Source organism: Tigriopus californicus, chromosome 2 (assembly GCF_007210705.1).
Source record: "Tigriopus californicus strain San Diego chromosome 2, Tcal_SD_v2.1, whole genome shotgun sequence".
Classification (NCBI taxonomy): domain Eukaryota; kingdom Metazoa; phylum Arthropoda; class Copepoda; order Harpacticoida; family Harpacticidae; genus Tigriopus; species Tigriopus californicus.
This window is the reverse complement of record NC_081441.1, coordinates 10,134,871-10,146,719: the sequence shown is the minus strand read 5'-3', so window position 1 is coordinate 10,146,719 and position 11,849 is coordinate 10,134,871. Positions and strand designations below refer to the sequence as shown.

The window sequence follows — 11,849 nt, the reverse complement described above, 5'->3', positions numbered from 1 at the left end:
CATTTTAACTTTTTGCACTTTCAGTTGTAGTTTTGGACTTTTTTATGGTACAAAACGTGCACCCCTAATCATAGATCAAAAAGATAATGCAGCAATTTGCATGTTACCTTTAGGAAGTTTCCAGAAACACTTTTCTTTAAACGGCATTAAAGCGAAAATGTATTTCCAAATATTGTCTAGAGTCGACAACCATGCGTTTTGTATCTTGTTTTAACCATGGGACCATGATATTATACCATTGGTCAAGTTATACTGCATATGAAAGAAGGAAGAACATGGCAATTTATATACAGTAGTCAGTAATGTGTCAATTAACCTTGATTTACAGGGCGGATTTGAAACAATTACGGTTGTTCACTAAAACGCATTTTAAACAGTTTTAATAAATTCTAAAGAAATTCCAAATACATACTAGATCATAATAGTTTTGAGGTCTTTCAAGTTTTTTTTTTTTGTCCTTTATTCGGTCTTTTAGCGACGCAACTTGGAGAACCATATTAAATGTCTCAAAATTTCGATAAAAAACTATTTTCTTGATCAATTTTAATTCACATCAGAGGCTCTTTGATCAACTTTCACATCATTTTGTTTTAAAAAAGGACTTTTCTGTTCTGTCAAATCAATCAAGCAAACTGGACTGGTCTGGGCCTATAACGGTTTTTTTACCAATAATCTTATTTGGATTATATTTTTATAGCTTGTTTTAATAGAACCATTCCAATATCAGGGAGTATTCGATAAAGGACTGCAAGTGTATTGGTTGCACAAGGTTTTCTTTGATAATATTTGAATTACTCAAAATAAAAAAAATCAAGCATTAAGATTGCTAAAGAGAACTAACATATTTTCCACCTTCGGAATAAATTGAATGAATGTTGCTCTACCGTTCATTGGCCCCAGCTTTCGGCCAAGTGCTGAGACTTTTTGACCTCCAAACTTGAATCAAGTCGAAATACGATCCGAAATAGATTCCAAGAAAGAATTCTTCAAAGTGGTGGTGAGTGAGTGCAAAAAAAAAGTTTGATTCTAATTTTATCAATGCTTTTCTAGTGGCGAACATCAATAACCAACCAATGCTCGTAGGGATTTGGAATCAATACGTGATCAACTGTGCTGGAAGTACTGCTTTGTCCAGTACTTATAATTCAAGATTCATAGTGACCCAGATCAAAATCCAACATTCATTCTACCTAAAATTGTAAAGAAAACACTAACAGTAAGTTTAAAGAAACCTGCATGATGAACAGGGTTCCTCCAAATATGACAGTTTCAAGGCCTCCCACCTATTTCCCCCAAACTCTTTGTTTATCCTTATTTGAGTCTGTAAATTCCCGCATTCACTAATCTAGGCCTAAAAAGTCACTTCTCATTTTTTCCAGAGCGTTGAGTCTTCCGGTATGTCGACTTTTCCTGTTTGCAGATTTGTCGACATGAGACTTTTCATCCCCGTTTTTCCCAGTTTTAAGGACGAAAATTGAAATACTGCAATATTGCAGCTTCTGCCATGCAAGTCTAATGTCCTGTTGCCAAGATCAATCAATCTTCTCTTGATGGTGGGTGCACTTTTGAGACGAGAACCATGCACTCACTCTGGTGGAGTGCTCCTCTAGAAGCGGATCTATTTAACCTTCGACATTCATTGTTTTCTTTGGTGAGGTGAAGTACAAAAGAAAAAACAAGGTCGCGTGTCATGCACAGAATGTGTGTGCATTTAAGAGCAAGTCAAGGTGTTTATCGAGATCCAGATTAATCCAAGTCGGCACTAAGGTTCATTCCCAGAGTTGGTCTTGATCTTACTTCCCTCATTCATTCCAAACTAATGGACGCCTCAAAGTCTGGACCTTGATGAATAATTGTCATTGGAATGAATGTCACAACGTTTCAATAGCAATTTTTGGAGGATGTAATTTCGTTTCTACATTTTTGGACATGCGAATTACCGATTTACAACCACCAATATATTTCCAACAATAAACACTACTCAGTATCATATGAAAGTTTTACCGTTAAATTAAACCAGGTGCCACAATTATTACCTAGGGCATTTCTACCTTTTGTCAGATTTTTTTGCATACTTACCATCGGAATTTCAAAGGTCTGGAATTTTGGCTTATAGCAATCCATGAGCAAATAGTAATTGGGTATAATTGGAAAAAAAATGATATACGTTTGTAAAAAGAGGGGCTTATTCGTGATATCAAGAAGAAGAAACCAATTGAATTAATCAAAATATATAGACTTATTGAACCATGTCTGAATTGATGTGATGGACCACCTAAAGAGACACTTCTATTCCCTATTAAACCTAGAAAGTAAAATATTTGTACTTATTTCAAGCTCAGTCAAAGGACCAATTACAGAGCCAATATCAGAATGGTAACATGAACAAATCAGGGAAGTACGTTTTGGTCTTGAGGGAGAAAAGCAGACATAATCAATTTGTGTACTTGGCATTCAATGTTATTTTTTATCTCCAGGTATTATCAAAACGACTATTGCCATTCGTGTGATTTCTTGTAGGACAGGGATCATATGCTTTATGAGCGTGGAAATTAATTCCTCATGCAATTTATCTTCGACAGTCACGAGACCAATTTTACGAGCATCTACATTGGGTTCAATTGAAGCTGTTTTCAATTCACCCAGTAACCTACCTTTTGTTGAAAGAATTAAAGAGAATGAGGGTATGTCAAAATGGGGACTTTTGCGATTGAAGAATCAAAACGCATTCAAAGCGGTGTCTTTTACACGGTTTCAGATGTGGGTCGTCTTTTTTTGTCAACGAAAATCGCTTTAAAGACACGAAGTGAGTCTTTATCAGTAAAGGCTGTCAAACTCCAATTAGTTCAGCAGGTTTGCAAAAGCTTGAGCAGGTTCAAAGATGTTTTACTAGGACCATTGAGGATATGAGAGAGCTCTCGTATTGGGAGAGGTTAGAAAGGTTGGGATTGTACAGTACTCAGAGAAGGTACGAAAGGTATCTGATATTGTTACATCTTCAAAAGCATTCATGAGCTTTTGTCCCAACCCAGGATTTAGGGTCAATTGTAGTGACCGTAGAGGCTTAACGTGCGTTTTGAGAGCACCTTCAAGCCCTCGAGAATCCAGGCTAGTTAAAACAATGAAGTCCAACTCTCTTCTTTCTCGAGCTCCTTCATTGTTCAATTTGCTGCCCTCAAATATTCGTAAGGCGTATGTAGGCGTTGATCCAGTAGCAGGATTTAAGTCAGACTTGGACAAGTTTTTGACTAAAATTCCGGATCAACCTTATATTCAAGGATTAGCCAGATCAGCCAACTCCAATTCGTTGGTCGATCAAGTAATATATATAAATGAAAGTCAAGTAAAATGAAAAATCTTCTCGTCTTGAACTGCTGGGATTCCAATCCCGGTAGCGGTAAGGAAGTCCGCAAAAAGAAGGAATGAGGTGCAAGTTAGTGTTTCGTATTTTCATTTGAAAAATAACAAATATATTTATTGTCGGTTAGAAAAGAGAAATGTTTTAAAGACATAATAAAATAAAATCCTCAAACCGTGCTCGAAGCTCCTGAAGGTCACATGAGCGAAGACAAAAATATACAATTATGAAAGAAAGTTTCCATAGACCGTTCACGATTATCCGACCAAAAATGGCTCATCGTATACACACTTGCTGTAAGTGTTACGTAATAACATTCAAATATTTCCGATTTGTCCAGAATGACCTCGACCTTAAAGACAGTGAAGTGCAAAAGAGGTAAGCCAAGCGTTGAAAAGGATTTGGGCGCGGGTGGCGGCCAAATACGGATCTTCGGAAGAATGAGCGAATGGCATCAGTTTCAATCTCCTGTGGTCAATATGTCTACCTACTTACACGTTTTAAAAAAGCAAAGCCGAAAGCCAATACAGACTTCAAAGTGCCCAGAGGAGCAAATCTGATGCTAAAGATGACCAAGTTTTGGTCTTGGATTGTCATAAGAAACGCGAATACCGGCCACACCAACAATCAAAGTAATTTGATCAAAGTCAATTCAAATCAATATTGCAACATTGAAATGGAGTTTACCTGTATAAAGAAGAATCTTTTAGGCATGTCTAATAAAACATTTGCTCCCTTAACTAGAATGTGATGAGCGTTCAAACTTGAGCTTCCATTCTTCTATGATGTTTTTCTCGTGTTTGATCACTCTCATGATCTGCTCTGTGTCTATGTCTGTGTGTATCTATGTGACACACTTATGTCGGTATCCTCCATCCAGGCCTTGATCGTCAGACCCACGTTGATCGAGTCGAGGGCCGGAAAATATACCGTACATGTGTCACCCAACCAACCGACAGCATAAGATGAAGGCATGCCAAATGCAAACCCAGCCCTAGTCGATTTCTCTACTAGGATTACTTGGTTACCTGCACAGTTTCTTCCATCCAATACTGCCTTGGACGGACGATTCCTGTAGGAAAGAGGCCGAAGAAAACGGAGACGCCGACGACACATACGACCCTACCGATGAACATCACGGTTCAGACGACGGGGTAGTCCATAGGTACCATCCAGTTGGTGTGGGCTTGTCTTCAAGGTATGAGGAAAATCCGGACGGAGTCTATCCATTGTGACATCGATTTCGTGACGGTGATAGTGGTGTCAGATTTGATTTTGACGATTCTTTATTGATTGGTGAATATTGGACATCGAAGCATTCGCTAGGTTATCAGGTAAGAGAGTAACTATATATTTGAATTGCATAACTGATCATGTGGATTCAATGTTTGCAGCACATATGGGTGTTTTACTTGAAGCGTTTCGTTTTGGCAGATGACGTTTGTTCTTGATTTGGTAGCTTGCTCACCAAGTAACACCTTTGAAGGAATCTTAGATTATGGATGGTCTCACAAGAGTGAAGGGCATTTTCCCATGAAAATCTATATCAAAGTTCATACTAGCCAATAATAAGCTGGCTCTACAAAGAGGTTTAAAAAATTTATGCTGGGCAATCTGGACCAATTTAGAATTTCTTTCAAACATGGTTATTTACATTTCTTTTAAAAACTGCTTTGCCGTATTTGATACCCTCATTTTCCTCGGCCCGTTTTGACTTTTAGTGCGACATGAAATTTTTTGCCTATTAATTTGTTCCTTCCGGTTCTTTACATATAACATAAAAGCGAACACGATGATTTGTTCATCAGAGATGCTAAATTGAGTCAGGAAATTTCCAAAAGTTATTGAGTTGAGTGAACGCCACAGTGGTTTTTCTATTAGTTGAAGAATGATGATTTTATTACCATGGGCTCAAAACGTATCTGTCGCATTGTAGACAAATAGTAGCAACGGGATATTCGTCTGAAGCCATCAATTCAGGTGAAATAGAACCGACATATGAACCAAATATTGATCTTGTAGCGAGGAAAGGTAATGTATCTTGGATTATTGGCTGAAAGAGGTACACTTTGCTTCGAAAAGTATTATAAGATCAATGAGGAAAAGTTCTTACAACACTGTTAATATTGATTGTTCACTGTCATTGGACAACACGGGGTAGGGGCAATTTTGTTGGCATTAAAGTAACCTTATAAGTCAAGGAAATGAATGAGTGGTGTTTTAATGAGTTTCCTTGTCTAACGAAACGACTATATAACTACAGAGCTACACTCTATTCTGAAAGTATGCCATTATGATAAGTTAATTTGAAATTCGGTTTGAAATTGAATTTTTCTCATAAAAATGACGAAAAAATTGAAAAACTTGTTTTGGGGGATTATTTAGGTAGCATACGAATGGGTTCTTTAAGAAGTCTCAAAATATAGATGATGTAAAGCTCATGTATATACGTTATGCTCAACTAACTTTCAATTTTAATGATGATTTCTGTCATTGGCATTTATCTAAAAAGGTATCATTATTCTCCATTTTGCACTACGTCTCACAAACGCGTGACCTTAGCACTCAGCTGAGCAAAACTTTTGCATCGAGTGTCCATCAACATCGATTTCGGTCCATGTATTTACTTTCATGATATTTTCCATGGCCGGATCTTTCCAACAATGAACCGTAATGTCTCATAAAGTCGTCAGTTCCATGAAAAGAAATCGTTCTGCGACAGAAGTAAACATCAAAACAGTGTTACCTTTTCCTTTCCACGTTTTTAAGAGGAGCATTTTTTCATATCTTAATGGCAATCATATTTCATTGGACATATCTCCCTATCTTCGTATTAACCAGGCCATTCTCATCATTAAGAACGTCATCTATTTGGTCTTCGTTGCTCTGGTGAAAGTTCTGCCTATCTGACGTCAGTCAGTCGGTCAACTACGTACCTCAACAACAGGAGTTCATTTCACGCTAAGATTTCGACGACAAGACACTTTTAGTTAGGTTGGTTAAAGGTTACCAAATGGTTGCTTTCGACGTCTATTGAGCGTTTCCACCTTGAAATCTTGCGTTTAAGGTCATTTCTTTACGATTCTGTATGAGGTGACAGACTGCCAAGTTCACATGGATTGACATACTTTTCGCATGGCACGATATCGGCCAAATGAGTGAAGTAATTGCAAAGCTTGGTTATCTGTTCAAAAAGAACGGCCGGCAACTTAAAGCCAATGTTTTGACAGGACTTTTTGTTTAGCTTCATGCTCGGTCTAGGATATTTTAGGCCAAGGTCAGGTAATTTGGATGCCTGGCAGTTACAGGTACCGGGTAGTAAAGCGGATGTCACGGTATTCGTTCCTTTTAACACAATGGGAAGACTGAGTCAGCAGACCGTATTTCTAATGGATTTAGGAGACAAAAGAGTTGCGTTGCCTTTTGTTTGCTGAGCTTCTAGGCATTAATTATTACTACCCCCAGACAGACGGACTTGATCTTCGGTTTCTTCAGATCTAAACTTCCCTGCCATTTGGCTTGAATTGAGTGCGCTTGAAAAAAGAAATCTAGATTTTCAAGTTTCCAGGCCCAATCAACAAGACGTTTGTTGAGAGGTCATCGAATGCCAATGTGGAGTACTTCTTTTTTATACTTTACCATTCTAATTTGTTTATACGTTCTCTGTTCAATGAATGTGCTATGATAAGGTCCAACTGATCCGTCTTTCAGATGTCAATCCATGCCCTCTTCCTTGTGCATCAAAGCTCCCAAGAGCGATTTCGTCGATGGATCTGAAACAAAGACTCTTGTCGATGTTCTCTGTCCTCAAGCAGCAGTAGCTCTCAAGGGTGTGCTCGAGAGTTCAACTTTGCCCTAAGACAGACGTCTTTTCAAGTCAAGGAAAAATCACACTATGACCGGCTCAGTTCAATCATCAAAAGATAAATTCAGTCGTTATGATGTGGCCAATGTGGGGACATCGCACGCCAGTCAAGTCAAGGAATTGACCCAAGACTCATCGAAAACTGCGCAAGGGGCTCCTCAAGGGCCCAAAGCAACTCCAAGATCCAGACAAGCCTATTTGAACGGAGGATTCGACGGTGATATGTCGATTGAAAAGCGATCTGGATCATATTCAATGGCTCCCAAGGGCAAAGAGCCAGGCCATTGTGAACTCTTTGGGTTGCCACTACCTTGCTTAAATCGGTTTTTGACGGCCAAATGGCTCTTGGCCTGCCTTTGTTGCTCGGCCGTGGTTCAAGGCATGATTTTCACCAATGTGGTGATCTCGTCCATCGAGCGAAGGTTTGGCCTTCAGTCCACTCAGAGTGGCATTATCGCTGGGTCATATGACTTCGGCTCGCTCTTGGCTGTGATACCAGTGACCTATTTTGGAGGACGACCGGGGGCCTCCAAACCCCATTACATCGCCTGCGGAATGGTGGTCATGGGCACGGGTTCCCTTCTGTTTGCCTCGCCTCATTTTGTCACCGGAAGGTAGGATCGGTTTAATGGCCCACACGTGGATTGTCAGTGAATTCGTTGCCAAAATAGGACACAATTCACAATTGATTCCAGGTACCTGAATATCGTGGACGACATGGTGGGCAATACACTGACAAATGTATCTCGGAAGGACAATCCCATGGGTCTGTGCGTTCTGGGACCGAAGAATCAGACCTGTTCCGAGCATGAAAAGAGGAGCGCCCAAGATTTATCAGACTATCAGTACGTCTTTATCTGGGCTCAGATCCTTCACGGTGTTGGAGCAGCTGCTTTGGTCACCCTGGGCACTACCTTACTTGACGAAAGTGTCACCAAAAAGAGCGCCCCCATGTACATTGGTATTTTCGAAGCTTCGTTCGTTTTAGGGCCGGCTTTGGGGTAAGCTCTCCGCACGATAAGTGAAATGTTGATTTACCTCAGACTTAATCTTGATTCAATTTGTTCTTAGATACGTTGTGGGCGGCCGTTTGCTCAACATTTTTACCGAGTTCTACCTACTTCAAGATTACCTCGAACCTGGAGAGAAACCCGGAGACTACTTGAGCCTCGATTCCCCCAAATGGATTGGAGCTTGGTGGCTGGGCTTCCTCATTATCTTGGTTTTGAGCTACGCTTGCGCCTTGCTCTTGTTCCTTTTTCCAGCTGTAATTCCACAACCAAAGGAAGAGAACGAGAATGAAAAAGGGGTTGGGCATGTGATCAAAAATGACGATTATTATGCTTTGCTCAAGGATCTTCCTCACGCTTTGTACAAACTTGTCAGTAATCCCACTTACATGTGTATCAGTTTGGGTGCCGTGATGGATGGATTTCTATTAACGGGTAAGACAATAATGGACCAACTGAATGGCTTTTGAAGTGCCGGACTGAACCATCAATAATTATAAACACTGACTCGCTTGCCTTATGAACCTTTGGCATATATTTAGTGCGTTAGAAGTGGATTATAATAAGACACATTAAGGGCCAAATCCTTCGTTTACCGAAGTGAAGAAACTACCAGGATCCAGGATCCTACAAACCCCTGAGGTTTCCTAGCTCTAATTCGTCACGCACCTGACTACTTTTTGAGATGGAACGCAAGTTTTGACTTATTCCCTCGAGTGCACTCAATGAAGAAACGAATAGGTCTGATTAAAAAGATGGAGCACGAAACCAGTTACTTCTTTGGTTGCCTTCAAATTTATCGTTTGAGTCTCGAGTTTGGCCTTGACTTCCAGCATTGCAGAGTCTTTCACTCTTTTCCAATACGGATGTAAACAACTTTATGTGGGATGGCCAAAGTTTCTCCACTAACCCAATATGAACCGATCTCTATTGTCAAGTTGTTCCATTTCAGCGTTGGCTGCATTCTTACCAAAATACTTCGAGTCGCAATTTAATCTCAGTCCCGGATATGCCGCCATGTTGGTTGGAGTCATTGTTGTTCCTGCTGGGGCGGGTGGGACCATAATGGGCGGATATTTGGGCAAGCACTACCATCTCACTCGATCTGGATCCATCAAAATGTACATCATCTGCCAAGCCTTGGTGATTCCACTCTACCTCGGGTTCTTGCTATACTGCCCTAATGGAGATTTTGCCGGAGTGACCACGAGCCAAGTGGGGAATTTCACCTACCCAGACGTGTCGTTCCGTTCGGAATGCAACCTGGAATGTGAAAACTGCGATATCTCGAATTACGACCCAGTGTGCTCCTTGGGGGATGACGTCACCTTCTATAACCCTTGCTTCGCCGGATGCTCAAGTGCATTCAATGGAAGTGTCTTTACGGAGTGCTCTTGTGCGTCTCCTTTGTCAGAGCTGAGAGTGGCCACCAAGGGTCAATGTGAGAGTGGGAAATGCAGTTATATCTACTTCTCACTCTTCCTCTTCCTCCAACTCTTGTTTACATTTGCCGCCACGATGCCTGGGTTGGTGGCCAGCTTACGGTGAGTTCCGGTTGCCACTAAACCACGTGTTAAAGACAAGTGCCACCCTCAAGGCTGGTTTTGACTGATGGCCGGTTTGACGCGAGTTTCAGGATTTTTTGATTTCTTTTTTTCAGATCGGTTGAGCTGGCAGAAAGGTCCTTGTCATTGGGGCTGCAGACCATTATGATCCGTGGCCTTGGAACCGTTCCAGGTCCAATCATATTTGGTTATATCATGGATTCCACGTGTATTCTTTGGCATCAGAATGAGTGTAATGGCGATAAAGGCTTTTGTATCGTGTATGATAACTTTTCCATGAGCCTCTACGTCATGGTGATTGTGATAACCTGGCGTTTAATTGGTGCCCTTTTCTTTGGCGGTGCTCTCTATCATTCACGTCGTTCTCATGTGAAGGAGGAAGAGGATGAAGATGGGCTGTGATTATGAAACATTTCAATAAAGCTCTTTCCATGGCTTAAGCGGACGAGCTAACTTGTCATTTTTCGGACCCATTGCGTTGTTGATATTGCCTTGAAAGGGGACGAGACAATTCCTCTGGTGACAGTGGTATTCACATGGATAAAGCATTGATGGAGGGGATTCGAAGCCCTCACTTATTGAATCTTTCGCCCTCTCAACCATCATCAATGTTTGGTCACATGCACATCTCAGTGGAAATTATTTACATACTGAGACATAAAGATTCATTGGTTTTCCCAATCCATTAATGGCATTGTAACTGATCAATAATCTTTTCCCCAGAGGATATGATTGGGCATGGGGGCGTCTCACTACTATCAAAATTGCAGTCTCTGTAAAAGATATTTTGATAAGAAAAGCTGCTATTCGAGGCTTATGATGAGCTTGCACTAGATGACTGTCTGACGTGACTTGAGGCCTCTAATTTCCTCGTTTTTTTGGTACCAATTTTCTGTCTGAGGCAAGACTCTTCCTCTATATAGAAACATTCATCGAAAACTTGGGACAAAATGTACCCAAAATATCTGTGCAAGATGTTTCCAATCATCATCATTTGCAGGTGCCTCTCATATTTATAAGGTCATTTGTCTAGAAAGAAATCCCGTAAAGGGTTTCTCCTTCAGCAAGGCTGCTATTCGTAGTTCCAATCAGAACTCGCACACCACATTCAAAAAGAGAAAATCCAATCCAAACATGTATACATGACATTCGTAATGATTTTGGCTTTTGTCGTTGACATGAGAATTCACAGAAGAAAGTATTGCATTATGGAAACAACAAATCCGAAAGTGCATTAACTGGCTTAGCGCTTTCAAAAAACCAATACTCTGAAAAACGAAAAATAAAAAAATATAAAGCACTTTTTCAAAGGTATACATTTTTGGAGATTTTCGTACACTTCTCAAAACATTTTTTTAAATAAGCCACCAATAGACAGATTGAGAAAATGGGTTACAAACTTCAGAGCATCAAAGTTTTATTCTGACAACTGCTCCCAAACCATTCCTGAATGAATCAAGATTTAAGGTCTATATTTTAGCTATAGTACCGACAAGATAATGCTACAGTCCAGAGACCTCTAAGCTACTTTCTTTAAAGCGAAAGAGTGAATCTTAGATCGAGAAACAGTCGTACTACACTACATAAATTGGATCTTTTCTCGATCTAAGATTCATTCCTTGGCTTTAAAGAATGGGAATGAGGTTGAGCCTCTGCCGGTTAACGAAGCAAGCTATGACGTATTCCTCAAGTGTTCCGTTGTCGTTTCAGAATTAGATCGGTTTTCCGTTTGTGAGTTTGGTTAGCGTCTTAAAGTTTTGGTGAGCAAGATTAGGGAGGAGAGTCGAAGCGGGGTGATATCTCACTCTAGGATACTGCGTTAACCACTCTACCACGTCCTCTGCCTAAAAGGGACCATTAGTGGGTCAACATTGACAAAAACTAGGGTCATGAAATTTTTAGTAACCACTTGCCACACTTTCATAAAGTTTGAACTGAATAGATCAGTTCGTACATTTTGTACTGAGTATATTTTGTACGAGTCACAAGAAGTGTTTTGAGGGATGCTTTTAGATTCTTATGAGCGACAGGTCAAACCCCAAATACGTTAG

General features: G+C 40.3%; 1 protein-coding gene across 2 annotated transcripts; it reads left to right on the top strand.

Annotated features, from left to right (window-relative positions):
* The first annotated feature begins 4,514 nt into the window (after positions 1-4,514).
* Positions 4,515-10,243, top strand: LOC131893515 (solute carrier organic anion transporter family member 4A1-like). 2 transcript variants are annotated; one of them, XM_059243566.1, is made up of 6 exons: positions 4,515-4,692; positions 7,070-7,837; positions 7,919-8,224; positions 8,295-8,668; positions 9,186-9,777; positions 9,894-10,243. In XM_059243566.1, exons 2-6 carry the CDS (start codon positions 7,254-7,256, stop codon positions 10,198-10,200), a joined length of 2,163 nt encoding a protein of 720 aa, XP_059099549.1. In that variant the 5' UTR covers positions 4,515-4,692; positions 7,070-7,253; the 3' UTR covers positions 10,201-10,243. The 2 variants fall into 2 exon arrangements, with proteins under 2 accessions (XP_059099549.1, XP_059099548.1); XM_059243565.1 differs by lacking the exon at positions 4,515-4,692 and having other exon boundaries at positions 6,886-7,837.
* Positions 10,244-11,849: the final 1,606 nt, after the last annotated feature.

Coding starts and splice junctions, on each gene's coding strand:
- LOC131893515 (XM_059243566.1), top strand. CDS start 7,254: ATGACCGGCTCAGTTCAATCATCAAAAGATAAATTCAGTCGTTATGAT. Junction 8,669..9,185: donor GGATGGATTTCTATTAACGG/GTAAGACAATAA, acceptor GTTCCATTTCAG/CGTTGGCTGCATTCTTACCA. Junction 9,778..9,893: donor GGGTTGGTGGCCAGCTTACG/GTGAGTTCCGGT, acceptor TCTTTTTTTCAG/ATCGGTTGAGCTGGCAGAAA.